General features: G+C 41.4%; 1 protein-coding gene across 16 annotated transcripts in view; it reads right to left on the bottom strand.

Moving 5' to 3' along the window:
- Window positions 1–24,717, bottom strand: part of GIT2 (GIT ArfGAP 2) — a 25,333-nt gene continuing 616 nt past the window's right edge. Inside the window, exons 2-21 of one of the 16 annotated variants that reach the window (XM_040577501.1) lie at window positions 22,246–22,379; window positions 21,581–21,693; window positions 20,740–20,845; window positions 20,313–20,399; window positions 20,033–20,163; window positions 19,634–19,728; window positions 18,922–18,967; window positions 18,404–18,409; window positions 17,279–17,327; window positions 16,807–16,879; window positions 16,504–16,601; window positions 16,105–16,216; window positions 15,076–15,218; window positions 14,176–14,325; window positions 11,241–11,489; window positions 9,865–9,954; window positions 7,029–7,111; window positions 6,732–6,914; window positions 1,803–1,870; window positions 1–951 (exon numbers count right to left, since the gene is read on the bottom strand). In XM_040577501.1, the coding sequence (XP_040433435.1) occupies window positions 938–951; window positions 1,803–1,870; window positions 6,732–6,914; window positions 7,029–7,111; window positions 9,865–9,954; window positions 11,241–11,489; window positions 14,176–14,325; window positions 15,076–15,218; window positions 16,105–16,216; window positions 16,504–16,601; window positions 16,807–16,879; window positions 17,279–17,327; window positions 18,404–18,409; window positions 18,922–18,967; window positions 19,634–19,728; window positions 20,033–20,163; window positions 20,313–20,399; window positions 20,740–20,845; window positions 21,581–21,693; window positions 22,246–22,379 (2,030 nt within the window). In that variant the 3' untranslated portion in view covers window positions 1–937. Of the gene's footprint in view, window positions 952–1,802; window positions 1,871–6,731; window positions 6,915–7,028; window positions 7,112–9,864; window positions 9,955–11,240; window positions 11,490–14,175; window positions 14,326–15,075; window positions 15,219–16,104; window positions 16,217–16,503; window positions 16,602–16,806; window positions 16,880–17,278; window positions 17,331–18,403; window positions 18,410–18,921; window positions 18,968–19,633; window positions 19,729–20,032; window positions 20,164–20,312; window positions 20,400–20,739; window positions 20,846–21,580; window positions 21,694–22,245; window positions 22,380–24,717 lie in introns of all 16 variants that reach the window. The other 15 variants (XM_040577494.1, XM_040577502.1, XM_040577503.1 and 12 more) reach the window with 15 other exon arrangements.

Below are 24,717 nucleotides of genomic sequence, written 5' to 3' on the forward strand. Positions count from 1 at the left end.
CAAGGGATAATATTTTAACCACTAATGCCCTAAAGTAACATCAAACATAATATATTAATGGCATAGTGACAGCTAAAAGAAATAACTATTAAAATTGAAATTCCTTCCAAAAATAGATAAAGTGACAAAGACCTTGTATAGCTACATGTAATAAGCTCGGATGCCCACAGCTACTGTTGTTTCAGCAGACTAAAAACATCATTATTGCACAACAGTTGATTTGGGAACAGGTAATATTGGCTGGTATTCCATGATCAGGAGTACGAGCTTCCTTCTGCTGGTTAGCAGGTATGGTCCTGGAGCCTTCGGAGCCCGTTCACTGCAGGTTTCTCAGTCAGCGGCACCACTGCGCGTGAGGCTCCAGGATGGACAGAGCAGAGGCGAGATTCTGCCCTCCGGTATCCGCAGTTGACTTTGGTGGGAATTTTGCAAGCAATATCTGAAAGCAGAACGTGGCCTCAAGGAAACATCTAGCAAGAGCTTGAAACAACGCTGGTACATATTGGCTCAATAGCTATTTGCGACATGCTATTATTGGTAACTAAACTGGCAACACAGGCACAAAATAAGGCAGTGGGTTAAATTAATCATTAAAATTGTTAGAAAACATGCAAAAATAATACTGAGTTTAAAAAAAGTTTCTTGCCCCTTTAGTTTTCCTCATAAAAATTTGAATAGTTCCACACCTATATTTGAAATTCAACCTTTAAAAAACAAGATTAAAAAGCCACGTGTGACTCAGTTGTTGTTCTCTTTGGTTGTGATGGTAACCAGCTGTTTAGCAGCCTTGGCAATGTCGTAGGCGCACTGGATGACTTGCTGGGTAACCAGCTGGATGTCCGTCGTAGGGCACGTCTCCACAGGAAGGGTTTTTTTGCACTCAGATTGGAGTCTGTAGGCACTAGATGTCAGCAGACGCAAAGAAGTCCTTACCAGTTCAGATTTGGGTTTCTGGGAAAGTAAAATTTGAACCAGACAGAACAACAAAACCATTTTAGGATCACTTTTAATTAGCCAGTAGCGGTTGATGAGTGTTCTTTAGCATGGGACATCTGCTGCTAGGGCTCTGCTTTCTACACAGACTTCTCTGTGCTCTCTGTTATAAGCCATCGCTGCAGGGACAGGGCAAGAGTGGATGAAACGAGTTCCCAGAATCTCTCCTCTTTAATCTCAGGTGTGAACAGGGAATACTGCTTCCTGCTCTCGTTTAAAAAGTTACTTGTACGAGTTCTCTATTTTTTCTCATTTATTGCTACCCAGCACATGTCCTGGCTGCCGTCACAGTAGAGCGTGTACATGACAGTCAGTTCGGACAGGCACATGGCATGAGATTTCCCTGGCACTTTTGTAGAGGTAAAAAAGACTAAAAAAACCTCAGTGATGGAAATTTTGCTCCCTAAATTTTGCTGTGAAGAAACAGATCTAAGCATACGAACATGTATGAAATCCAAGCAATGGCATTCAAAGTAAAACCTGAGGGCCCAGCAGAAGTCCACTATAACCACATGGCTCCTCAAACTAGAGGCGAGTAGCTTCCACTTTCTGAGGAAGTGCATGCATTTCAAGTTGAAAGTCCAAGAGTAAAATTAGGGGCCTGGATACACAAATTAACCTTTCCTGATTAGCACGTGAATAAATACAAAGATGGAAGATTCAAAGAAAAACAACCAACCCAAAACACAAAAACAAAGCAACCCACAAAAAGCCTAGTCATGTCTCCCTTCCTGCAGCTCTTTTCATTTACTGCGGGTAAATATGCTAACAAAGAATGAGGCCAAAACCATGTTAATGCTGAAAGATACTTACTTTTGGGAACAAGGCTGCCATTTCTGTTACTGCCACATGTATTCTCTCGGAGCACGGTATATAGCTGCAAAAAGAGGCAATGTATTATTCATTGTGTGGAGACCCCCTTCCCTCTTCAATTTCACTTGTCAGGGACTATTATTCTAAAAACAGAGTAACAAAACCCCATACATATTCTAAAAATATCCTTGCAGGCTGTGCTTCAGGCAACCGAAGTAGATGCTGCAACACACAATGCTGTGATCCTCAGTGTCTCCTTACTGAGCATTCCCTGGCACACCGCAGCACAGGTCTGTATAGAACTGACTTCAGAAAAAACAAGAACTTAAATAATACAAAATTAATTCTTCAGTTTATTCTTTGATCAAAGTTTGTTTGAGGAATGACTGTCCACATCTGTTATGCCAAGCATTGTCAGAAGAAGCCTCTGTTTGTAAGCACTTATGGAGACACGTCTATGAATATTAACTACACATTAATTCATACACTCACATTTCCTCCCCCTCGCTTCCTCCAGTCCAATGCGACAGTTTTCGTCTCTAAATTCTACAGAAAGTTGCTCGGCTGGTTCTGTTTGATGTGTGCACAATGGACATCATTGTTGTGTGTGCGAGAGCATGCCCGTGCAAACTGGTTCGTGTACGTCGGCCACAAACTTAAAGCAAGATTCCACAGTTGGGAAACTATTTTAGGAAAATCTTTTGTTATGAAAGAGCTTTTTCTGCATAAACGAAGAGACTATAAAATCAGACTATGAAAAGAAAAGTATTTAAACTGCTTAGGATCTAAGCAGCTAAACAGCATCAGTAATCTGAGTTTAAAAAATAAGTGTTTAAATTGATTTCACGTTTCAGAGTTGAACTTTGGCCATCCAAACTCTTAATTTAACATTCAAGCTTTGATATTAATAGCACTGTTTTGTCTATACCTTTCAAGGAATACTTACAATTTTTCTGCATTTTTTCCCTCATTTGTAAGCTACAAAGAAGCAGCTTTTCCAAAAAACACTTTGTACCTAAGTTACCTCAACACAGTGAACCCAACGATTTGACTTCGAAACACTTGGCAGCGAGACCTGAGGTCTAACCCTCACAGCTTTTGATGTTCATTTCTCAGCTAAACTCTGAAGAACCTCTGTAACAAACGTGCCACTCCAGGGCCAGCAGCGTGGCTGCAAGAACGCTTCAGTCTGCAGCAGATGCACGCTGAAGTCACACCGTGATCCCAAGATGTCCATCCCTGGATCAGTCACCTTCAGTTGAAGCCAGGAATGCGGCACTGGGCACCTATTTCCCTTTCCATCTCACAGATTGGAAGGTTATGTACCTAAGAATGGGGTATGCCAAACTTCCAGTACGGAATTCCTACCTTGCTTTTTTGGTAAAGTTTACGTAAACCGTCACATGCAGGTAGCTTAACGGTGCCAAGACGCCTTCTCGGGTGAATTTAAATACTGTAGACACAAAACACACCATTCCCATACAGCACCTTACAAACACATGCATCTCTCGGCTACCAACTACTTTCACAACACACAAGTTTCAGGCTAAATACTCAGAAACGCTATTGAGTTAATAAGTGACAGCTAATAAAACAATGCAGATTCCATTAGTCCTGATAGATTTCACTTCTGACTTGCATACCGAATGAAAATTAGTAACACCCGTTCAAGATACACCTTGCAACTATTTTCCACAAGCTGCCGTGAAGTGGTCTGTTAGCACGGTCTGTCAAAATTCTTATTTCGAAAGACTCGTTTTTATGCTTCAAAGACTCAATTTCAGCATTAGTTAATTAATATGGTTCAGTCTCGAGCAAAAGAAGCTCAAAAATCACAAAGCAACCACATTCAAGAAAAATAATCAGCACCTGTAGATTATGGTAGATCCCTGCCCTTTCAAGCAAGAAAAAAAAATAAAACTAATAAAAACCCCAAACCCCACAGTCATTTTATGCAGTCATCTTGCAAATGGGTCAGTCACAAACGCACTGAGAAGGAAGCAACACACTGGGGTCATTTTGGCAATGCAGGAAAATTGCTAAAAAAAAAAAAAAAGTGTATTTCTGTATGTCTCAAATCACCTGAGTCCTTCCAAATAACCTGAAAGTGGAGGGAAATCTTTCAAGCTTGTTGTAATTTCCTTTCTGCCAGCGAGTTAAAAATTAATTTGTTCTTAATTTGTTCCCTGCAAGCCACACTGAACAGCACTCTACGTCATAAAAAAGACAGTTTGATGATTCAACTCTGCAATAACAAGGCAACAAGGCAGATAAACCCCTAAGAATTACCTGACCGGAGATTAATGATGCATATTTCACAACGTATCTCCAGTTCTCTAGGTTAGCTGCAAAGTTTATTGTATGTCTTGGAGGAATGGCTTTATTGTATAGTCTGAACACTCATCAAGTAAGCTCGTGAAATAACCTGACACATCCAATGCATTTACACGCATTCCAGTAAGACCTCGGGAGGATATTACAGTAGTGACAACTTAGAAAGGAGAATCCATCGTTACCAATAACTGGTGGCAATCCTCTTCCTCCATTTCTGATATTTATCACTGCTAATAACACCTGGAGTTAAAGTTTGGGAAGTTCTGTTTTAGAAAAATGTTTAACTTAAAATTTATTTTTATTTTAGGCATTAATAATAATATTTTGGTCAGTTTAGAAGACACTGGTTAAATAATTTTTTCTTTTTACCTGACTCGAGGCACAAATTATGTTCTCGTTCAGCATGTCAGCTGTATAAAAAGTTGAAGACCTAAGCGTAAGGTGGGAATGCTGCATGCTGAGAAGTTACTGTCGTAATTTGTCTTGGTGGACAACTGGTAGAACAGAGACGGGAGAATCTCTTAAACTAGAGACAGCTACAATGCCAGGCTGTGATTCCGCTCCCTGTTAAATCAGGAACGGGAGCTTCAACTGAACTGGCAGCATCAGGGCGCGTAACTACCTGTACTTGATATTCTCTGCAGTTTCCTTATCATCGGAAGCATTTCATGCATAGCCTTTAACGACCCCTGTGCAGACGGTGTGTGAGGGAAAAAGGCAGCAGAGAGTAAGAGAGAGGACACTGTGCCTGGGAGGCAGGGACAGAGGCCAGAGTACCAGGAGGCAGGGCCGGGCTGCTGGATGGTCAGAGGCTGCAGGGGAGCTCTCTCGGCCCAGGGAACCAGCGTGCTGAAGCAGCCGAGGCTATGTCTGAGCTTGAGCATGCTCGCACGCTCTAATGGTCTACTCGGCCAGGTGAGCACAGGAAAAGGAACAGAAGAAAGTGAGAAAAAAATAGAAAAGGGAAGAAGGCGTTTCATTAATAGATTATATTCTTGCATCACTTCATTACTGCCTGATTATCTATGCAGCGTGTGATTTTTTTTTTCATCTACAACATTCTCAGCACCAATTGGGAAGCTATATTGTTACTTCCCTGAGTATCTAAGTTTGCTAAGGAAGTGTTCCCCTGTTGCAGGAAGGGAACGGTGGAACAAGCCTACTCCATCTCCTGCCTGCTCCGTGCTGAGCAATTCTCAGCCCTCTGAGACAAAGCCAGGGAACAGGAAAACAAAGAACAACAGCTTCACAGTTCAGTGAGGATTACAGTCATTTACATACTGGCAAACACCATACTCTACACATGGCACAGAACACACAAAAAAGAGCATGGGTTTGATAAATATCTATTATTTAACAGCTAAAAGTTAGGTACACTGCACTGTTTCTTTCAATGACTTTTTATTATTATTCAAATACTGTAAACTGTGACATATAAAAACCAAACTCATTTAAAACTTCTCTCACTGTTGCTTCTCATTACGATCTGTGAGAATCAACAACAGCGAACTGCTGTGGAAGAGGTTAGGGACAAGGGCAGTGAGCTCAGCACAAACACGTTAAGTCTCGCCATTCAGCGTGAGAAGGAAAGGCCACACACTGCCCCTTCTAAAAATAGAAAAGTACCAGAAGGAAAAAACACAGCACAAGAGCGGCCCCATTGTTGTGCACTTCTCTCAGCAAGGCAGGAAGCAAGGGCTTAACAAAAATCATCAGCTGCTTCTCACAGGCAAGGATGGGCGCAGAACTCGGGACTGGAGGCAGAACGTGTTGGCAAGTTTGGTTTTTCTGGAGACCAAAACTGTTCCAGGCCTAAAACGCGCTCAAACGTAACTATTACTTACAGTCCTTTATAAAAGCTGTGCAGGAGCACTGCCTGATGACCAGGCTGTGACTACCACTTCTACTTGCTCGTGTTTGTTCTGGAAATTAATTGTTTGACCGGACCAAAAGTTCCCTGAGGGAGCTGAAGCTGCATGTTACCTGATGCGCTGATCAAGTCTCCTGCTTACCAAGCTACACCTGTGACTAAATGCAGTAATTTAAAATAACTTTTGCTTGTACATTCACTGTACTTCCATTTTAATAGGAAAGTCAAATTCTCCCCTTACAGATTTTTTCCTGAAACGAGCCTTAATATTACTATCACCCTTCCGTAGGGTGTCCTGACCTAAGGAAACTACAGTCTGACATCAGTGGAATTTCTCTTGGACCTTCAATTTCTCTGAAATACTCGTTTGATTTTCACCTTAAACAACATTGGCATTTTGCAGCAGGAATTCACAAACACTTTGTTCCCCATCGCTCCCGGTCCCTGAACCAGTTTTGGCAGGGCAGGCAGGGGACAGGCAGCGCTGCAACCCAAACCCACTTGCAGGGGGCTGCGCTGGCTTTTTGGACAGGAGCATGGGCTTCCACCACCGGCACTGGTCACGCACCCCTGCTCACCCCACGTCCTCCAGTACACTAGAGAATACCACACACCTACACGCTTCATGCCTGTGAAATCGGGATCTGCAGCATTAACACAGCTGGTGGAAGAATTTCCTTAATTTTCTCAAACCCCAGAGCTGTTTGCACTCATGCCTTACCTGTCATGCTTGTTCTCCTGTGCCGCTCGCAGCAGCTCCTGAATATTCTTAGTGATCTGCTCAGTTTTCCGAATCACATCTTCTGTACTGGGCAAACTGGAGCTGGGGGCTGTGTCGGTGTCCTCGGGGATGGATCCCTCCCCCTGCCAAATGATGCTCCTCTGCCGTCCCTTCCTGCCCGACCTGCAGATGGACAAAGCCGAGGTTGGCCCTGCAGCACAGGACTCCACCACCACGTAACTCCCTGTCCTCCGACAGCAGAGCACCGTGGTGGTAGCTCCGCACCACCGCACCTACCCCGTCTCCTCCAGCTCCAGCGGGGCAGTGGGGTTATCGTAGTCGCTCTCCGACACGCTGCTCTGCTTCTCCAGCTTCGAGGCCTGCAACAAATATAGATTTATTTCAGCACTGTGCATGAGAGAAGAGCCCCGAGCTGTGCCAGCACCACCCTGTCCCATGTTTGGGGGGTTGCTCTGCTCCAGCTGCTGGTCGGGGAGCCCAATGCACCTCGCTGTCCCCCTGCCCTGTGCCAGGCTCCTGCGGCCAGCTCGTCCCTGCTGTACCCGAGGCCCCGACACCTTGCACACTACTGCGCAGCACAGTCCCCCCAGACCCCGAGCGAGGGCCTGGCTCGGCACTCAGCGGGGCAGGACAGGCGGTCACAGCACGGACTCTTTCCCCTGCTGCTGAAACTGCGGCTGAAATGCCATGTGCGCACCAGGGGCAGGGCCCAGCGGGGAGGAGAGGGCAGAACAAGGCGGAGGGGCCAAGCGGAGAGGGCAAAACCACCACAAAGTGGGAGGCTGAAAGGTGAGCGGGAGGCCCACCGGAAAGCGGGGAGCCAAACCAAAGTGGGAGGCCTAGCACAGCAGGGGAGCCAGAACAAGAGCAGAAGGCCCACAGCAGGCACAGCGGAAGCCGAACCGAGCATGGGAGGCTGAAATGAGAGTTGAAGCCCAGCACAGAGGGGGAGGCCGGACCAAACGCGGGCCGCTGGACCGAGAGTGGTGGCCCAACCAGGCGCGGCAGGATGCCCACCGCAGAGGGGAGGCCAGGGCAACCAGAGCTGGGGCCCACTGCAGAACGGGGGGTGGAGGCCCTCAGAGTCCCAGCCCCGTATTTCCCTGCTCTCCTTTCACACGACATTCCCTGGCTAAGCACACCGTGACTGGCTCCATGCCGCGGACCAGTGCCGCCTGTTCCCTGCTTCCGAGCACCCGTGCCTCCTCCCAGGCGTGACGGCGGCACACACACCGCCTCCTGTTCCCACTGGGACCAGTTCTGCACTTCCCAGCAAAGCACCTAACCCAAGTGAGACAGTGATGCTGGTTTTTTCCTCCCGGACTCCCTGGTTTTGTTGCCATTACTGTTTTTGCCTCCCCAACGGCGGGCTGCCAACACAAGTGAGCATACTGGCACCACGACGGCTCGAGAGCACTCTCCCCGCACATCCTAACATTCGGCTCCTCTGCCAGGGAGGGGTCCAAAGCAGACTTGGAAATTCATAGCTAGCTAGGATCCCTTCTCTGACCTGGTTTAGCATTCTTGGCTCGTTTATACCCGGGCAGTACATGCCGGGTTTATGCTACGAACACCTGCTGTCAGGCCCATCTCACGCAGATTCGCAGCCCGAAGCCCAAAAGCCCGTTCCCACCCTCGGCCAGGCCCTGGGATCCCCACACAGCTGCCTGCTACGGTCTCAAAAGCTGCAGAGCTTGTCAGAAGTGCCGCTACTGCTCATCCGTCTACAGGAGCACCACGTCAGTGTCACCGCACACAGCTCAGCCTCGGCATCGGCTCCAGCCCCACTCACAGGCGCCTCACACCGCAAAGGGCCCTTTGCCGTCCTCGCTGAGGAGCCAGACCTGGAGCTTTACAGGAACTCTCCGGTTAAGACGAAGGGAATCTTAATTAAGCATTACCATTCAACATCTAAACCCAGACTGGTTCTGAAACATGCAGTATCACGTTGTAAATTTTGCCGAAGAAATGGAACGAGACGGCACTGATTGCACTGTGTTAACCACACAGAAAAAGCAGGATAAAGAGAGAGAGCTTTTCTTGAAAGACCTTTTCAAAAGCAGTTAAGTCTTACCAAGAAGTAAAAAAAGAGTAAAAAAGAAGCTGGCACAGACTAGTCTACCAAACTGTTCACCTTGCTAGCTGTGCTAAACATCTCCTTACGCAAGGTGGCATTTATGCTTCCTTGTAGCAACTGGAGTAAGAGTAGATTTGAACGTCCCATTACAAAAAAGAGAAAAATGTTTTTAAAAGCTTAATAAATTGGATGAGGCTTCTTCAAATAGCTAACAGTTCATGTATGATGCTGCAGCAAAGAGTGTCCTCAGAATAACAAGAGCTCACAGAATGCATTTAATGTTTCTTGGTAACACTTTTTTTTCCTAAAGTCAAGGGGTTTTGTTAGCTATAGCACTAACAACAAGGTTTTGTAGATCCTGATGGAACACCAATATAAATCCCTTTATACACGCTCAGTGTTTTTCATCTTGACCTGAAAGTAGTCTTGCTAAAACCAACACCCGTGCCCACTCAGCCTTTCCATCTGGTAAGGTCAGCAGAACGCGGGGTAGCTGACACAGAACGAATGAACTGTCAGGCAGTCTGAATGGTTATCTGCTTGGATGAGCTCACCTCTAACAAACTAACAAATACCTGTAAAATAAACGGGCCCCATCAGTATCGATGTGGATTGACGCAGACTGACAGCCCCCAAAGAAAGCAGGCTTTAAAGTTAGGACATACATGTGCCTCATGCAGTGCATTTTAGTCAGGAGGAAGGGTTACACATCGGCTTATGAAATATCAGTGAGTGCTTGCCAAATTACTTCCCAAGCAGCAACCAACTTGTCTTCTGGCTGTTCTCATTGTTAGACAGTTGGACGAGTGATTTGGAGTCACTGTGCGTGGTGTTAAATGCTGAAGATTTTAGCCGTTGTGAAGTTTAGAGAAAGGCAAGTCTCCGCAGCACGTTGCAGAAGAAACGGAAAGTGATGAAATACTGCTTCATGCAAGCATGAAGATTATCAGCATAAAGGGGAGAGGACAGGGGCAGAAGCCTTGCAGGGAGACTGCCACCTCCTCCTGGGAAAGACCAATTGGGAAGGTACTTAACCCTTCGTGTGCTTTCATCCCTTGACCAGGAAAGCGTGGAGGGGAAGGAAGGTAGAGATGAAGAGGAGGTCACAAACGCACTCCTCCCGATCTAAAAATGGGAAAGAGAAAAACACTCGGGAAAACCAAAACCAAAACAAAACACAAATAATTCTTAACGGAAATAAAGGAACATTTTTAAAACCACGGAGGTGACATAAAGCAAGAATGAGAACTTAGCTGAGCCTATGAGGACTTAATTCTTTCAGAATACATTTGGCTTCATGGTAAGCACAGAATCATAGAACAGCTTGGGTTGGAAGGGACCTTAAAGATCACCAGTTCCAATCCCCCTCCCACCAGACCAGGTTGCTCATAATCTGCCTGAGCAATTCTAATATTGATATTCCAGAGGTACGAAATTCCACAGAGAACAAAATACATTCACCATAATTCCAAATTAACCAAACACCACAAAACAGATCAGGGCTTCAGAACCACTGCCTCTACCCAAATTTCAAAACAATTAAGAAAGGCAAAGGACCTACACAAAACAGTCATGTTTTGCATGCATAGCCACATACAAAAGAATTCTGCCACTTCTCCCTGCCAGAACTGCAGGGAAATTTCCCTGCCTTTGTATCGACATGTCAACATTTAAAACAATACCGATTTCATAGTTTCAAGTTCTTATCAATCTAATTGAGGGGTGTGTGTGTGTGGGGGGGGGGGGGCTGCACACAAATTCCTGCACTGATTCCGTAGCGGGCTTCTGTCTTTGCCATTTGCACAGAACATTTGCCCTCCCTCCACATTAATGCAGAATCCTTGTGGCCAATGCAGAACTCTGTCTTCACTCGTAGTGCATCATACAGAAAAATACTAATCCAGAGGAATTTGTTTGACTAACAGATCTAAACCATCTTCGGTATCCAGTTCCAAGCTCAGATTAAGAAACTGGTTGACTAGTTGAAAGGTTGGCTTCGGTTTTATTTTATGTTTTAAAAGGTCATTCTAGAGCTCCACAAACTGTCATATGCCTGTATATATCAAGAAATAAATCTATGAACTATACCCACCTTTTTGGAATACTAGTTTTCCCCCCTCACGGCTTTCAAACAGCCACACATTGATATTTGGCATATATATTGTCATTAAAAGAAAGAGCTGAGCAGAAGCCAAAAGCTCCAGTTCACATATTCCAGTATCATTATAGGTTTTACTTTTCTACACATCAAGCTCCTGCAGACATGTTAATACAGCAAACAGTAACAATTCTTACAGTTCAAATTCACTCCAAAGCAGACAGTTGAGCAGCTTTGGTAAGTGAGCACAGGTGGAAGAGACAGAAAAGCTGAACATCAGGAGAAATGCAGAAGCATCAGCAGTTTTACTTACATGTGGAGGAAAAGGCTGCAGTCTTGTTATGCTTTCTTCTGGGTATGGGACCTCTCCCATGGGGAGGTAGGGTTTCTGACCTGATCCAGTCTCATACATGGACATGGGCCTGCTACCCCGTGCAGATGGTCGTCGCTTTAAAGAAGAATTGTTGGTAGGGTCTGTGTACTCAGAACCAGTTTGGACCTGATATATATTGGTTGTGGCCTGTCTTCTGAGGTTGGTATTCTCACTCTGTAGCGTTTGAAGCTGAAAGAAACGTTTAGCAGTGGGACTTTGTTTTTCTAATAGCAAGCGTCAAAAGCAAACTGACTACACAATACACGCTTGTCTGCTTTACAAGCAAACCCAGCTACCAGTAGCTGGGGGTCGATTTATTTTTCAAAATCAACTTGGTTTGTTTAGTACAAGCACAGAATCTATGTTGCAGATCTGGAAAATATTTATGCGCTGATTTCCAGCAATTTTTTGCTGGGACACGAGCCAAACTGGATCTTAGAATTGGCTGTCGTAGTTAAAAACACACACAATCTGTTTCTTCCAGCCTGGCTGTACTGGCACGTAAATCACGTAACACAATGAGGATGCGTGGGGAAGGACTGCCAACAAAACTATTCTTTCAAGCAAGGTGATCCGTTATAGCAGTCAACACAAGAATTTGAAAGAGGACTTTAACATAAGGCCCACAAAACCTGAAAATGCCAAAACTATAGCATAGACACCAGAGACAGCGCAAAGAAAATCAGAGCTCGCTCTGCAAAGCAAGAGGAGAGTTTAGCTTATGAAAATAAAGTATCAGCTACTGCTTTCTAATAAGCCAATGAGAAATAATTTAAACTTTTTTATTTTATGTATTTGACGGATAGTAAAAATGCAACAAGTCTGTTTTTTTGTGGAGTTACTCAGAGTAAGTTTGCTATATTAACACATCATAAAGAAAAGATGTAAAAAATAAGTATCAGCAATTCTCCAACAATATGTTGAATACGGTATTTCAAACCGAGGACGGCCTTTAAACAGGAAATTGTATATTTCTACTTTCATTTACCTTGCATCATACGCAACCTCAAGAACATTCTCTCTATCAGAACAATCCTATTTTGCCTAGAGCACTTCCCAGTACCCCAACTTAAACATACAGACTTTTATCAAAATAATTTATGCTGCCCCCAACCCACACTTTGTGTGCTCTGTAGTCAGATGCCCCATATCTTAAGATCTGAGGATCAGCCAGGAGCCAAGCTACTTCTTTAAAGTTTGACATTAAAGGCAATTACATAGATCAAATTTGTAGTTTCCTTTTTCCTAACTTCTGCCACATTTTACAACCTGCTTTTGGTGCAACTTAAACCAACAGCTCTTGTAAACCCAGACCAAGCCCTCAACCTAAATAAAAAAAGGGACTCTAGAATGCCATCTATTCCATGAAAATTGCTGAAGAAGAACGACATTGATGTCTTGCCGCAAATAACCCAGCAGAGAATTCCCGTATCGCATGGAAGCTCCCAGCAGCTCAGAACTAATACAGCTGTTAGCACTCCTCCCTACTCTGCATTCCACAAAGGCGCACTGCTGCAATGCTTCTGCACTAATCCAGAGCCACCAAGCACTGACTTAAGTCCCCTAGCTACGTACATCATCAGGACATAAAACTAGTGCAGCATCTTCAAAACGAGTGAGCCCTGGCTGCGCTGTCCTTCAACCAAGTTCTCCTGCAGCAGACCAATGATTTCTTTCGCCACACCACGTAAATACACTGAGGAGTCACTACTTCATAGGCCATATTTTTTTCCCCGTGCGTAGATCAAATCTGCTTCAAGAAGCTCAGTTAATCCGAGTGATAAAAAAAATCCTTGATCAGCACAAGCTGCTAAAAGACAACGGAAATACACGGAGATCTCTTGGGTTCCTCCCTGTATTCACCATTTCAATAGATCTCAAAGGCTGAACACATTTGTAACAAAAGGATGGCACCAAACAGACAAGGATATCTGCATCTGCTGAATTAGAGGGGCCTCAGATGCCTTACTCCACTGAGGGGAAAAAAAAGTGGTTTTATCTATGTTTGTATTGTTTTATCGTTATTATTTGTAACTGAAAATAACCAATAACAATAATATTTACCAGAAAACTGGCAGAGCATTCAACAAATTGGTGACTTACATAAATGCGGATTAGAAGGTCTAGCTTCCAAATTGTGTTTTTGGAGCTTTAAATTTAGAATTTTAGCAAAAATGTTCAGTTTGCTGTTTGCATAAGACTACCTGTACATAGTAGCTCATATAATAAATGAGATACCTCTACCTTACCCTCGTCTAGCCAAAACCCACAATGAAGGTTTAAAACAGTAATCAGGTTTATCCGAATATTCTTTATGCACCATTTCCCCCAAATTCAAATGCAAGCAAGCCTCCTGTTGTACAAAAATGTCATAATTTATTGCCATATTTCAGAGTCTTACCTACTGTCAGCCTGGACTAGAAATTTAATTTCCCCTCATTCCAGCCAGGCTTACTAATGGAATAAAACTGCGTACTGGAAAAGTTTAAAGTCCACTATATTCATATATACACCTGCGCACACACAATGTGTGCGCTATCGCTTACTTCCTGGTTGTCAGAAACTGCTCATCTTGAAGCAAGACAGCCCAAGTACACCAGACTTGCAATAACTGTCTCGTCACTTGGAAAACTAATGTCAAAGTGAACTAAGTAGACTATCATCATCTCCACAAAAAAAAAAAAAAAAAACACATTCAAAGCATGTGCTACACACACACATTCGTAGTCTCATATCCAATTCTAAAACAGCGTCATTTTAAAAGTTTCCTCACTATACTAATATTGGGTTATTGTATCTTCAGTTTCAGCAATTTCATTCTAGTTAACTGAAAACACATCGTTAGATGAAGAGGTTACATTATTGTGCTTCTTACCTTTTTCTGCATGACTCTCAGCTCATCACTCAAGTTGATGTTCACTTTCATTAACTGCTGAATCTTCACCTCAGAAGCCACCAGTGCATTTTTAACTTGCATATATTCTTGGGCAGTCACTGGTCCATCTGACAAGTCTGAATCCAGGCTCTATAAACAGTAAGAGAAAACTCTGAGACTACTAAAAGAAAACAAGACAATGAGATTTCAACAGCTTTTCACATGCCTTTTAGTAAGATCCACATATTCAAATAATTTTATGCCAATATAAAATAAATTTGATATCAATAAGCTCTTAGCTCCCCTGTGCACAAAAACATTTGTCTCAGCTAATTCAAACAGTGAAACAATACTGGTTCATAAGGTTTTTTTAGAATACACAATAAGGAACTAGAAAGCCATAAAAGACAGATTACTAAGTGTACAGTGGGTATGTCACCAGATAAGATAAAACTAGAAATACTAGAATTTCCTGCCTTTTTTTTGCCATGCTGAATTATTTTCAGGAATGGTTTAAAACACCCAGTCATTATTGAACTGCTCTAAATACATCTTCAGTGGGAAGATGTTTGTGAAATACCTGGAAGCACTGATTAAGAGTGTTTCAGGACATCTAAGTATTTCATCTGTGCAACGAGGTCTCTGTATCGCCAGACATGCACAGTGGCATAGTTTACTTTTCTAAAGAAGCATTTTCTTTACAGTACAAATCCTTTAAGTCACAACATCTAATTTTGTTAGAAACTACACAGACCGAGGCATGATTCCAAAATGAAGATGAATATTAAAATATTAACTCTCTGATCATTTATGCATGTTAAATTCCCTTGCAATAGGAAAGACTGACCAGATTACCTTTACGAATAAAATTTGGTATGTGTATAAATACCTCAGACCCACCTTCTGTCTGTTAGATTTAGCTGCATTTGTTTCCAGATCTGTATCTTCATCTGAAGCAACACTATCATAATCAGGCTGGTCATTATCCTGACTTTCACTGCTATGTTGATTGCTTATGGATTTGAGTATTAGTTCCACATTTTCTGTTAATCAAAATTCATTTTAAAATGTACTGGTAAGTTTGGAGGAGAAACGGAAGTGCATAAACTTAATTTAAAAAAAATCGACCAAAGAAACAATAGAAGACATGCCATAATAAGGTGTCATTTGACATGTTCAAAAGAACTTAATTTAGATCCACCCAATAGGTATAGATTATTACTGTCCAAAACTGAAAAAAGTACAAAACAGACTAAACTGGACAAATGAATGACAAAATTCAATTGAAAAATACAGGAAAAAAAAAAGATTTTATATATATATTTTTAAATATTTTCTCTCCACACAGAGGACTAGTGTTCAAATATTGCTCCAATACATTTATGGCTAGAATTATAGCTCAGTTGTTGGAACAGGTATTGGTATTCTTTGATAACTTTCATGCTCAAGAAAGAAAGAACAAAAACACTTTTAGAAAAATTAACAATAAGCTCTAAATCATCCCAATTACAGAAAAGTCCTATATGTATATAGCAGCTAGGAAAGAGCATCTAGAACGTTGACACTATTCTAGCTGCCAAACAGAATTATCGCTCAAATTACTCAAGAGTCTTCCAGATTATTATTATTATTGTTATTATTTTTTTTTAAACCAAATTATCATAAAATCACACCCATCATAAAAAGATTTTCCTGAATTGCACTTGATTTAAGTGTATTATAAATATCAGCCTCAACGCACAAATCTTACGTATTTGGCCGTTATTTTGGAGGCCTAACGTATGTTGTCATTAGCTTGCTATCCAAGTGCCTGGTTAGTTCTTGTTATCGTATAAAAACAGTATAAATCTCTTAACTGATACAGTACTTCTAGATAATGCTATCACATCAATCAATTACTGCAACATTGCATACAGAACCCAAACTTACCTTTTGAACCACTGACAGGATTCCCCTGTTGTCTTCGTTTGGCATCACTTAAAATATCTATAACTAGTGTAGCAAATTCATGAGCATTAAATCGAGCCAGTTTCTGTCTTCCCTAAGTTACAGAATAACAATTAAAAAAATAAAAATATTAAGTATATGGTGTATTAGATGAACAGCACAGTACCCAGGTAAAACAAAGACTATAGCAGTTACAGTGAATTGACTGTTCAATTTAAACTAAACAGCCGCAGAACTCTATGATGGGGTAATGTGAAACTACCTTAACCTCTTTAGAAGTAGTCACAACTCTTCTGCAATAATGAAGTACAGTAAAGCAATATTACTTAGAATAACTGGCCTACTAAATAAGGATATTTGTATAGTATTCAGATTACATACCTGATTCCTGGTTGAGGAATATTCAGGATTTACAGGAAGAAAAGGAACCACCGTGGTCTCTGTCACAAGTGTACTATGATTCTGAGTAGCAAGCCAAACTGTTCAGGGAAGAGGGGAGGAAAAAATAATATATTTTTTTTTACATTAACATGCACCTGCAGATAATGCAATAGACAAATAAATTACTATTATCAGTAATTTCTGAACATAAAAGTACTTTAAACAGAACACGTGCTTGCAATAGCATCTTTTATGTAACGTAACAATTCCAATTTTATACACATTCCAGAAATCCTCATTCACCTGCATCTGTTTCCCTCCTGTCGACTTCATCATACACATCCATGGCAAGTTCTTCAAATAAGTGGTTGCTTAGCTAAGGGTAGAAGAGAATAATTACAGCTCAAAATTAAACTAAATATATTAAGACCTCTATAACATTTAGAATACAGGTGTACAACTCGGTTCTGTTTTTCAGCCTATATAATTGCTTGCTTCTCAGCCTGCACAGTAAATTTATCCATCAAGCAGATAAAAGGCAATAAGCAGTCCTGCTGGCAAGGTGGATGTGCTGGTGCTCAACTGCTGACACACAAAAACACAGTGCAGGAATACATCTACTTTTAGCTAGCTATGCATTTAAAATGACTACTAACAGCACGACACTTATTTATGTAGGAATTAATAGTATCTGAAGCCAGCTTGAAGGATGAAGTGCAGAGTTTACCACATTAAGGCAAAGACGTGTTACATAGCACACTGAAGTTTTACTTACAGATTGAAGCTTCTTCTTAGCTGCTTTTGCAAGTTCTGATAAATCTAGACTGCTATGAAAACAAAAAAGTGATCATTAAATCTACAGCATTTAAACGCTTGTTTAAATGAATTCTACACATTTCAACAATTCAATGATTAAAATCTTTTATTTGATACTCCTTAATCTTTTAGTATTTTAATATATTATAATTTATATTACACAGTTTTTAATACATTAACTTTTCCAGTATTATTAATATGCTAATTAGCATATTCTTAAACTTTTCTAAATAAAAGACTTAAATCTAAACTAAAAGGATCCCAACAATACTTCAGATTATAAGTACCTATTTGCATAGCTCAAGGAGCCGCCAAGCTGCAAAGCAATAAAATGCTTTCTGTAGGGAACCTGAAAAACATGATGATTCTGACCAAAACTTGAGTCCCCAGGAACCACACGGGATTTGTTCCACTGGACCACACAGCAGGTAGGGGACCATCAGGCTGGTAAACGGCTACAGCAAAACAGCCATGCTCACCATCATTCTGTACCAACTAGTCAATGATCTGTTCTGCTAGTTTCCAGCCTTCAGCATGAGGCACACTATGAAAATGCTGCAGTTTAACAGAATTAATCATAAAAGCCACAGATGAGGAAGCTGATAAATTATGAGTCCACATTTGTATCACCCAGGGGATGACTTCCCTGACCTACAAGGATGGAAAGGCTCAAATAAAATCTCTGCATGATTAAATGACACCACAGGGAATCATGCAGGCAATCACCTACGCAAGAGGAAGAAAAAGAAGAAGAAAAGACCAGCAGAGGACATCAAGCAGAGATAAGACAATCACGTTGTACTCCATGCTCTGCAATCTCAGGAGCATCTTTGAACAATTCGTTTTCTCTGCATGTCAATTTCCCTCTCTGTGTAATGAGGCAAATGATGCTTCCTGTGCTCCACAAAATACCTAAGCACTGAAAACATACGGTACTTTATCCAGTAGGTGAACACTTAAAAAAAAGATGTCATCACTAAGTATTTTTATCAACAATGACATTGTTTCTCTATGTAATTTTTATTTCTATTACTGTTTTTCTTATAAATTTTACAAGCAATAAATTGAACAGCAGTTTACTTACAGCCGTCTAATTTCCAATTGCAGAGCAATAAAGGAAAAATATGAATGTATGGTTAATACTTGATATCTTTTATTAAAAGGAGACTTAAATTGATCATGGTCAAAACTTAAGAGCACAGATGACCAAAAGTACAAACACTGTCAAAGAGAAATTCAGCTTTTTTGCAAATACTAGTTTCAGAATGCTGCATCGGGAAATTAACTCAACGGGTCCTTACTCTGTTCCCCAGAAATACCCGTATGTTCCTTTAATTTAATCGTCTCATCTTCCTCCTGAATTTTAAAAAACACTATAAACTTCTTTAATTTTCTGATTTTGTTTAAATTCCAATATTCCTTATAGGGGAAAAAACCAAACCCTCAAGATTGACAAGCACACATTAAAAAGTTAAAAATGACAACACAAGCTTAGAAGTTATTTCAGGGGAAAGGAAAGCTCTAAATTTAACTATTAGGCTTTTGTTTTTTATTTATTTGTTTTAAAATGTTTTCAGACATGCCACAGAATCAGCAACTTACCTATCTGCCATCTGAGGTATAACAAAGTGCTGTCCGTTTTTATGCTCTAAAGTTGAAAACAAACTATACTTTAATAGGCTGTTAGTGGACTATAGTTTTCAATTTTGTCAGGATAGGTAGCTGGTACTCAGTTTTACTAAAAGACATATGAATGAGAAACCCAGGAATATGAGCAAACAGTTTATCTTGCAGGTGATCGCTCAATTTCCAATTATAGGAAGCTAACAAGCCCTAAAAGAAAGTTCCTACCACAGTTTGCTGGTGTTATATAACATTACAATTAAGCCATACAAACTGTATTAAAATTCCTTTTTTTTTTTAAAATAAACTTAAATTCTAATGTAGGTGCCTTAATAGTACTTACTGGTTAAAAGTTTCAAAGTGTGCTTGTTTTCAAGAGGTACCCATTCAATTGGGTACTCCCTGGCTTTTACATTTCAATAAGAAGCTACTCAGAAGAGTGTCTACAATATCTCCCGCAGACTATACAACATTACCAAAATCGTATTTTCCCTCCAGTTCATTCCTTTTAATTAAACAGTGCTCATCTGATCTTCTATGTTAAAAACAAAACAAAACAAAACCAGAAAGGAACTTAATTTTTAATGTTAGAATATTTAAAATTGATATAAAAAGTGTAACACTGAAACAAACATATACCACAGTTTGAACTAACAGTTAAAGACCTCGAAGTGCAGTTTTTTCTACTTACCTGGTTTCCTGCCACAGAGATAGAAAGCTAACCTGTCAGTGAGTTCATACTGAATTTCCACCAGGCGCTCTGCCAGTTCATGATGCCCACCTTGTCTGGTTTACACAGACATACAAAAAAATAAAAGAGGTTATGTTATTCATTTTGAGACACATAAAAATTCCAAAATGCTCAGAGAAACAGATTTAGTACAAGTCACTATTCAACACAGCACTTTGAGTGTATCGACACAGCACAGACTTTCAGCAGGATTTTCAACAGTACGTTTCAGTGGGTAAAAATATCTATATACATACAGCTTTTGCTTGTTTTCAGGACAGAAACATATCTAACCAGGATCATCATGCGAATTATGGTCATCAGCTGACACAAAAACATCACATATCTCGAGCCTTCTACCTTGCATAGTCAACAGGAGTTTTTCCATTAGAATCTTGTGTGCCAGGATCAGCACCATAAACCGCTAATAACTCTGCTTGTAGAGTCTGTCCTGCCTTAGCAGCAACATGGAGCGGAGTATTTCCTTTCTCCTGCAAGTTATTAAGAAAAAGCACATCACTCTCCTTTATCATCAGTTCTGAATATAAGATTGAAATACGTATATCAACTGAAATCTGCATAAATACTACAAACTGTAAGAACCGATCATTTATTGAAATAATAAAAACCACGTTCGTACAGGATGAAAGAAGTTGGCTTGAGCTCCTAAGGAGAGTAATCGCAAACATGTCTCCAGATTTCCTGTCCTTACGCTGGAATGGAGTTGCTGAAAAAGAAGCAGGATTGTACTTAACACAAGGGCAATAACTGTGATTCAGTTATCCTTAAGAAAGTTATACAAGAATTCTTGCTATAGCTGTTTTGTGCAACAGTTTTTCTCCAAGTTAACCTAAATCAACGCCTCTCGACCATCTACATGTCCAGAATCTCTCTCTATATATACTACAGAAAAAAAGTTGCTTCAGAATGAAGCCAAGCTGTGTTTGTTTACACAATTATTGCTGCTATTCAGCACTATTAAGTCAAAACCAACTAAGTTCAGTCAAATTTCAGTGTTCTGTTACACACAAACTAGCTTCTGTACGTTACCAGAAAAAAATACTGACCTTACTCAGATCTTTGGCAGTAACACTGTCATCTTCACGGCATGGCAGGCGATGAACAAATGCTAACATTTGATATTTAGCTCTAATGAATTCAGCTTTATTGGGACTGCAAGGAGAAACCCAAACAAGAAAATGGAAAGAAAAAAAAAAATTAGTGCTTTCAAAACAACGGATACCAATTTTCCTTTCTCTAGAGCACTAGACCTTTGTGCATTACTAGTTGCAAAGTTAGAGAAATGTTTTCATTAAAAAAAACAAGCAGGTGAAGATTTTGAAACTATACAAAGCATACTTTTGTTACAAACATAAAAGTATTTGCAGACTCCAGGAGGCAGTGGTTTTTTTCCTTAGGGGTAAACACTGAATTTAAAAGTATGACAATTTAACATCTATACATACTAGATACAGTTATTTACATTTTAAAATGAAATACCACATTCACTGTGACAGAAATCTTCTCTTTTTTCTTTAAAATTCATCAACCATATCTAATCACATAAGTAGCATTTGGTTAACTGAAGTACGTGACATGAGAATTTAAAGTCTTTTGATTCAAATACAAGCAATGGTCCTCACTATTCCCAGCAAGAAGTCAGGAATCAGTAGCCAGAGAACTCAAGCAATATATTTCCATTTTTGCAATACATTAAAAAAGGGGGGGGGGGGGGAATAAAAAATAAATAAATAAATATAATCAGTGAACAAATGTCTAGTTCGTTCTTCCTGTTGTCTTCCAGAAACAAAGCAGATTTAGGTTCCCACGTATACCTTGCTGCCTGTCACTGCTAACTGAAATAATCACGCTTCTCCAAACACAAGAATTCTGTAATGTTCCACTTACTGTACTTTATCCTGCGGGTTAGCTTTGCGCCTTCCACTCATAACAGAGGCAGGGTCCAGCAATGAATGTTCCCATATGGAGTTAGCACCATTATTGTACAGTGTTTCAACCATCTGAAATCCAAAACGTACATAAACAGTCAGGGAAGGATTTTTGTTGCTAGCCGCACAGATTGACTAATCAAATAGCTGTAATTATTCTCAAGCGGGCAGCATGCTGACTTGCATTCATATTCTGTGTGCCAGCAGCCATAACCTACTGGGATATCAGAAGCAGGCACATGTTTAGGAGGTTATTACATGGAGCGCAATAAGAACCCCCTTTAAATTCTCTACTGTTGTGACAGCAGCTCTAGCAAAAAGAGAGGCTTGCTACCTATTGAAAAATTAGATTGAAGTAAATGCACGACGGAAGTCTGAAAGAAAAATTGAAGGTCACTTTCCAAAACAAAGGTACCAAATTTAAAAGACAGAGAATTCTGATTTTAGTGATCTTCCATGGCAAAAACAAGAGAAATAAAAGAGTACCCTAAAAGAAAAAAAAAAAGAAAAGGACCAGCCCCTCTCAAATGCTTAGCAATTTAAATTCTACAAAAACACTAAATATATTTATTTATTTATATAAAATCTACTTTTGATGAAGAAAGACATGTTTTTACTCTCTACCTGCAGCAATGTTGGAGGCCATGGTGTATGCTTGAGATGTCTCACTTGAGAGATATGACGCCCCAGACTTCGATGAACACTGCAGCACTCGTCACAAATCAGAATTCCCCTGTTTATAGATGCCCAACAAGGATCTGAAAAAGAATACTTTTATTACAACACTGAAGGCAATACAACTCTGTATTTCAAACACGGAGACCAAAATAGGAAGCCCTGCAATCTAACCTGAGCTTTACTGCTTGGTTGTTACATGAGCCTGTAAATGTTACAACCAAGTAGCAAGACAAACCTTCAGATCTAGCTCATCCCAGGAAGAAGAAGGAATTCAAGATCTCATCCATTTTGAAATACTCCACTTACTTCCAAATCCAGAGACAGGTCTGAGGCTGAATGAATACAACACAAGCCTGGTATCTGATGAGAGATCTCCTGCATCATGTCAGAGTACATCTAAGCAATTGTGCATCATAAAAATACTGCTCTAACCCATGCAATAAATTTACCGGATCCCTGAAACATGAGATCTGATCATTGTTGTGGTGTTTAAGCAGAGCTGATGCTGTGTGTGTGCTGAAGGCAACGTAGGCAAACCTGTTCAAACCATGGCTTAGGAGGGAAAGCAGCATCTGTTCACAGATGATAACTATCACATAGCCCAGAGCCAAATTAAAGTGTGTTTTAGAAAAAAAAAAAAACTAATTTAAAAAACCAAAGTAACAACAAGCACGCAACCTTCTTATTAAATCACTCCATTATTTTAACAACTTTAACTTCTAAGAGGAGAAAAAAGTAACAATGAAATGAGCTGCCTTAACTCTAACCTAACAACCTAAGACTGGAGGCAGCCTTCCAGCCTAATGAGTCTAGTCCCTTTTTATTACAGACAACCTCACCATACACTCATTCATAAACTAATAAGATTCTTCTGAAAGCCACCATATTGCTTGTTTCAATCACTAGTTACGAGCTGCTCCTGAATCTCACTGCTCTGCTCTGACTAACAGTCAACAGCAGGTTTCTTTCAATATAACTTAACTGGCTCCAAAGCTCGGCCATTTAGCCACAATAAAGCAAGCTACTGTTTATCTGGTCATTTCATAGCAGAAATGAGGCTTTAAAATTCTTTTGAAGAAAAAGCAGAGGCTTTGCTTGTAATCTGAGCTCATACATTCTACTTACAAGACATAACATTCATGAAAGAGTCCATGCGTATGCCTAGAATCTGCCCCAAACCAGCACCACTGGAAGCGTGGATGGTACGATGGGGAAAAAAAGAAGACAAAAATAAAAAGAAGGGAGAGCCAGCAGGCAGACTTGGCAAGGGGACTGAGAAGTTCTGGGGGGCAGAGAGGACGGAGAGCGGCTCAGGCCAGTTTAAAAGCCTGGGTGATGTGGAGGCAGCAGAGTTGACACCATGCGCAGTGAAGATCAGAAAGCATTGGGAAGCCTAGGGATGTAACCTATTCCCAAAGTCACGCCGGCTTATTCTAAGTGGTTTTTTAATCAAACTGTACAAAGATTTGTGGAGTCTCAACTCAGTTCATACGCGGTTTAGTACCATGGAAAGGGAGCAGCATTACAGAGTGTGACAGAGCTGTCAGGTACAGGAGAGCTGACAGTTCAGGTTTAAGTTGAAGTGTCTGTGCCGGGGTTTGTTCTGCTCCTTTTTTGAAAGGGATACAGTTACGGACACAACCAAGATATGCTTAAGCTGATACCAAAGCACAAGAGGGGAGAAGCTCAAAGGGTCGGCCAAGGTTGCTTTCAGGAACATGGCAGCATGACTGAAAACAGGAAGTGTGTGCAGGCGAGCCTGAGCCGTCAGTCTGAGCCGCGAGCTCCTGCCTGAGAATAGGAAACGACCAGAAAAGCACACGTAAAATCACCTCCCCTACGAGAAAACTGCTCGTGCTTCACAAGAGAAACAAAGCACCAGCAAGCGGCCAGCAGTTACCGCAGCAGCCAGCCGCTGCTCCTGCGACGGCTGCTGTGGGTTAACAGGTCGTGGTCCCTGCAGGTCCCCGACTGCTGCACCCGCAGCTGCCAGAGGGCCCATCGCTTCTCTGCTTTAAGCGAAAAAGGGTTACTTTTATTTCGTTACAGAAAGGATCAAGGTTTCTTTACGTAGACGGATAAGCCAGCAGAGTTCTGCGCTAAGATCAGATGATAAGGCAATGCTGTTATGTCATGACACAACAGAGCAAGGGGCCGGCTCCTGACACACCGCACCGTCCCGAGAGGCCTCGCAAACACAAAATAAAAACAAACCAGCCGTGGCTCGGAGCCATACCACCGCCTCACAACACCACCGGGCCTTGAAAGCACACAAACGCTGCCCCCTGTAAGGCGCACACGGCCGCCCGCCTGGGTTTCGCAAGCCCTGCCGTTGTGGAAACCGAGCTCTGCGGAGACGGGCGCAACCCTCCGAGGGCAGGAACCGGAGGGCGGCCCCGCTCCAGGGCCGTTACCCCC

The sequence above is a fragment of the Cygnus olor genome, chromosome 17 (assembly GCF_009769625.2).
Source record: "Cygnus olor isolate bCygOlo1 chromosome 17, bCygOlo1.pri.v2, whole genome shotgun sequence".
In the NCBI taxonomy this organism is placed as follows: Eukaryota; Metazoa; Chordata; class Aves; order Anseriformes; family Anatidae; genus Cygnus; species Cygnus olor.